This window comes from Orussus abietinus, unplaced genomic scaffold (genome assembly GCF_000612105.2).
Source record: "Orussus abietinus isolate OABI.00-Male unplaced genomic scaffold, Oabi_2.0 scaffold496, whole genome shotgun sequence".
NCBI classification, from domain to species: Eukaryota; Metazoa; Arthropoda; class Insecta; order Hymenoptera; family Orussidae; genus Orussus; species Orussus abietinus.
The window spans coordinates 36,889-41,874 of NW_019394670.1; the positions used below are offsets into that span (position 1 = coordinate 36,889).

The 4,986-nt window shown below is 40.8% G+C and overlaps 1 protein-coding gene across 1 annotated transcript; it reads right to left on the reverse strand.

The window, feature by feature from the left end:
• Window positions 1–722: 722 nt before the first annotated feature.
• LOC105702804 lies at window positions 723–1,250 on the reverse strand. Its single transcript, XM_012430659.1, has 2 exons — window positions 1,113–1,250; window positions 723–1,043 (listed from the first exon to the last, which is right to left on the reverse strand). The coding sequence occupies exons 1-2, from the start codon at window positions 1,248–1,250 to the stop codon at window positions 723–725; spliced, it is 459 nt and encodes a 152-aa protein (XP_012286082.1).
• Window positions 1,251–4,986: the final 3,736 nt, after the last annotated feature.

A 4,986-nucleotide genomic window follows, 5' to 3' on the forward strand; every position in this document is an offset into this window, starting at 1 on the left:
GCAAGCCGCGTTCCGTTTGAAACTTTATCGTCTTTATCGCCTTCACGTGCCACCCTGGGGAAATACATCTTTGTGAAACTAGAGCCGCCGACGCCGAAACGTTGCGAGATGCCGATAACCCACTCATTCGAAAAGATGAATCAAATCGCAATTTTTTTGCTCCGAGTGACACCGGCAGCTTCCGATTGCCGCGGTACGTTTGAAATTTTATCGTCTTTATCGCCTCCACACACCGCTCTGCGGAAATACATCTTTGTCCTACTAGAGCCGCCGCCGCCGAAACGTTGCGAGGAGCCGATAACCCACTCATTCGAAAAATCAAGCAAACCGCAATCATTTTGCTCCCGATGACTCCCCCACCATATTATTCTATGCAGAAACATAGAGACGGTGAATAATTGTCCTCCTCCTCCTCCGGATGCGCTCATCCACCTACTTCCTCGAGGGCGGGAGGGGGAGGGGGCACAAAAAAATACACGCCTTCGCAATGAGCGGATAGTAGTTACCGACTCGGAAATCTACTTTACCGACCGAGTAGTGAGGACATCCGCCTTTGTAGCGGAGACATCCACCTTTATTGACCCGTTAGCAAAGACATCCATCTTTTACCGTGAAGAAATCTACTTTGCCGACGGACTTCCGGGGGGGGCGCAGTTTCCCAGCGAGTGGGGTGAAGGAGGGGGGTTTCGGCCTGAGAGGAGTGGTGGGGGGAGCCAGAACTCTCAATTATCTATCTTCTTTCCCACTTTAAACTTTGATCGATTAAGCGTAGATTTAGTCTTCAAATTGTTGAACACCCGTTGCGGTAATATCTTCTTATTCTTAGCAGTAACATCTGCGGGCCTCATACCAATGGTTCGGTGTCTACTGTTATTGTAAGAGGATACCAAGCCTGATAAAAGATTCAACCACCGATCATGGCCCCATAGGCTGAACTTCATCCACATTTTACTTTTCAGAATCCGGTTGAATCGCTCGCAGATCGATGCCTTCAAGTTGCTAAATGTTGAGCACAGCGTAATACCATGTTTCTGCATCAGATTCTGGAATTCGAAATTGTAAAATTCCGGAATTCTATCAACGTGTAATTTTTTAGGGGTCCGACTCTGTACCAGTGTATATTTCATAGCTACCGTCAGATCTTCAGCGTTCTTACTCCTCTTCGCCACGGCCCAAGCAAATTTAGAAAATATGTCGATAACGGTGAGCAGATACTTGTAGCCACGGTTCTCTCTCGCATAGGCTGACATGTCAACGAGATCGGCTTGCCAGATCTATCAGATCAAACCGAAGTCTAACCATTGTCGCGATTTCTATGCCTTGCTCCGGTTAACAGGATAGAACAAGATTTCATTAACTTCCTTCGAACAGCTCAGCTCGAAATCTCGGCATCGTGAGATAGATTAGAATCACGCGTAATCCGCCAGTCTAACAGCAAACAATCCCCGTGTCAGCACTCCGGTGTTCAGTAACCTACAGCCGCTAAAGTGCGCTATCGCGACACCCGAACCGCCGCGACGCGGAAGTTTAGTAACCCAGAGAAAAATAGGTCAAGGCACCACGGGTGCCCCTCCCAGCTGATTATAAACTAAACCTCACTGACGAATGAATACAATAATCATAGCACACTAGCCCACATTGCCATTCATTCAGACCCTCTTGCAGTCCTCACTTCCATAGATCCCACCAGAGGAGTTGATCTAGCCGCTCGGGTCAATCTCCTCGCAAGATTAATATATTCGTCACGCGCAAAATTCAGATAATCCCTACCCGAAATTCCCCGGCCTCGCGTCCGCTCGGCCGCCACGTAACAACCCACGATCGAGGATTTATCGATCTATTTTGCAATAATGTTTTGAAATTTAGAAATTTTGCTCTCGCAAATGGCACCATGCGGAGTATAGTATTATCTGCACGCATTCGTTGCTACGAAAATTTTTCGATAATTATCTAAGTCATCGTGGGTGATGTCAATCTCGTCGCATACTTTTTAATTAAAAGTTCCATCAATCCGACTGTTCTTAAATAACTCGTATCACCGACATGAATTCGGTCATCCTGAAAGTTTAGAAACGAATCGTCAATCATTAGCCTATTCTTAAAGAGTTTACATACACCATAGACCGTATCCACAATTTTCTCTTCATTGAATCGTAGCATATCGAGATACCGTTGCACCAAATCGTAATTCTCACCCCCTCCTTCAGCATTCTCTTTTTCTTCGGTGAAATCACTTTTGTCGACTCGAAGGATTCATCCACTGCATCAACATCATCATCGTCATCTTTTGGTGATTCGAAGGATTCATCGACTCTATCACTTCATTTTACCTGTCGTTTTATCTCATCCGTAATAAGATTACGCTCTGTTTTATTTACTAATTTCTTAAGTGGCGACACTACCGGATTAAAAACATCACTCGTCGCTTGTTCGATACTCTACCCGATTTTATCATTCGATGCTTTCTGCGAATCGCGTCGCTAGCTCTCGCGGTTTGACACAGGATATTTGTTTGCTCCTGAAATTTTCCACGTTGCATGTTGTTATCGGTAAATCCGAAACTCTACTGTGTCAATTTCTTCGATGATCATCCACTTATTCGCACGAAACAGTCGAATCCTTTTCGGTATCTACCTTCGTCGACCTCGCTCTCCTTATCGATAACGAGAAACCCGTGCTTATCTTCTTTTCAGTATATCGAACACAGGTCTTTAAATTGTGCGTAGGTCATGTCCGTGTTTACATGATCATCGTATACGTACTTGAGATTCATTTCGTCGTGCTTAAAGAGTGCCAACAGATTGGCGTTACCGTATACAAGGGGTTTAGGAATCCGAGCGTACGTCTGACAAAGATAGAAGCAGTCGACATCCTTGTTCCGACCCATGCTAAGAAGGGCCTAATGTTATCTTGCTTCTCGCAAGCAATATCATCGTAAATAATTATCGAATTTCGACGAGCCTGGCTCGGTGAGAGCACTTGTTCGTGTTCTGTAAAAGGAGAGTATCCGACACCATCTAACGAAATTGAGTAAACCTTCGAGAAATTTGTATTGTGGTTGATTCAACGATTTTGAATACACCTAAACGTTCTCGAATTTCAATCCATGAGTTATGAGAGTGAGTAACGCATTCGTTTTGCCGCTATTGGATGGTCCGTAAAACACCACGCATATGCTGTTCGGTAATAATTCACCGTATCTCTTCCTCCCTTTCTCCACTCGCGTCAATTCATCGAAATTCCTTACAGGTAACTTTGAAAACAATGTCTCGAACCTCATCTTGCCTGTGACTAATAAAAAAACTATAAATACCGGATTTATAAAGATCGTCATTCAGTTGAAACCGTTTCACGACAGAGTGCGGTTATGATCGTGCATGGTAAATCCAAACGCATTTGTAAGAAGAAGCGTGGCGACGGTGGACGCTTAGTTAACAAGATCATCAACAGTCTCCCTGTTGAATCAAGAGACGCGGTAGCGGCTCAGACAAGTTCATGGCCGCTACCACTCTATATACTCGAAACATCTTGCCAGCGGGCATTTAATTTTCTTCACTCGGTCAGTGCTGACATAATAAAGATCGAAAAACATTTAACCTACACGAAACGATTCGTTCATTTTTTTCCTATTTTTTGAGACCTTAATCATTTACAATCGGTGAAGGTGTTCTGGAGTTGTAGCGGTTTGAAATTTCGACAACGTTAGTTTGATCACATTCGTCGTAGTCTCCCTCACCTACGAACCTACATGCGAGCAAAATCCACACTCGTGAGTACACACATTCAAAGTCGGGTTGTCCTTCAAGGCTCGTTCTCATCGCGCGACTATTTCCCAACCTAAGGGAAATATGGAACTGCCATCTAGTGGCTACACATAGTAAGTACTTTCAAAATCGTGTGCGTAATTCAAACTGTCAATTTGCTATTTAGGTTAAAACATTCTGTGTACTGCTTAATGAAGCATGTTATTATCCCACGATAAATTCTAGCCTATGAGAAATAATTCTACGATAAGTAGTGGAATGAAAGGAATAATTTTTACTCTATAATAAGTATTTCCCTGCGAGAAACAAATGTCATTATGAAAAGTTTCTCTAATTATCGTAAGGTTAGAAAACTATGTCATTATTAAGTTCATTATTAACTTTACTAACCAACTTTCTTACACTACGATACTCTAAGAAACATATTGTAATGTCATTTACTTCTTGCATTGTAATAATTATTATATAGTAAACATTATTTCCATCGTTCCACTACATATCATAGAATTATTTCTCGTGGTCCAGTACTTATCTTGGGATAATAACATTCCTCATGTATAATAATGTTTACTATATTGTAGTGTAATTATTACAATGCGAGAAGTAAATGACACTACGATGGGTTTCTTTCATTTTCGTAATGTAAGAAAGTTAGTTAATAAAGTTAATAATGAATTTCTTAATGACATAGTTTTCTTATCTTACAATAATGTGAGAAACTTTTCATAGTGACATCAACTTCTTGTAGTGTAATACTTTTTGTGATGTCATCTGCTTCTCATATTCTTATACTTATGGTACAGTAAAAATTATTTCCTTCGTTCCACTACTAAACATTGAGTTACCTCTTGTAGACTGGTGCTTATCAAAGAATAATAATATTCCTCATAGTACAGTAATTTATTCCGGAGAAGATATTAAAATTTCTCATAGTTCCATACTTATTGCAGAATAGAATTGATTTCCTTATGTAAATTGCTATAACAGCTAGTAGCCTACGTTCTGCTATATGCTACTTAATTGATAATTAAACATATAATGCAAATGATTTCTATTCTGTGATAAGTATTAATATATGAGTTTTTTACTGTACAATAATTATCACACTGCGAGAAGTAAATGGCGTTACATAAAGTTTCTGACATTATCGTGACGTTAATAATAAAACTGTATCTTTATTAAATTTGTTTACCTTATTTACCTATTTTCTTACATTACGATA

Coding starts and splice junctions, on each gene's coding strand:
- LOC105702804 (XM_012430659.1), bottom strand. CDS start 1,250: ATGTCAGCCTATGCGAGAGAGAACCGTGGCTACAAGTATCTGCTCACC. Junction 1,044..1,112: donor TAGCTATGAAATATACACTG/GTACAGAGTCGG, acceptor TTCGAATTCCAG/AATCTGATGCAGAAACATGG.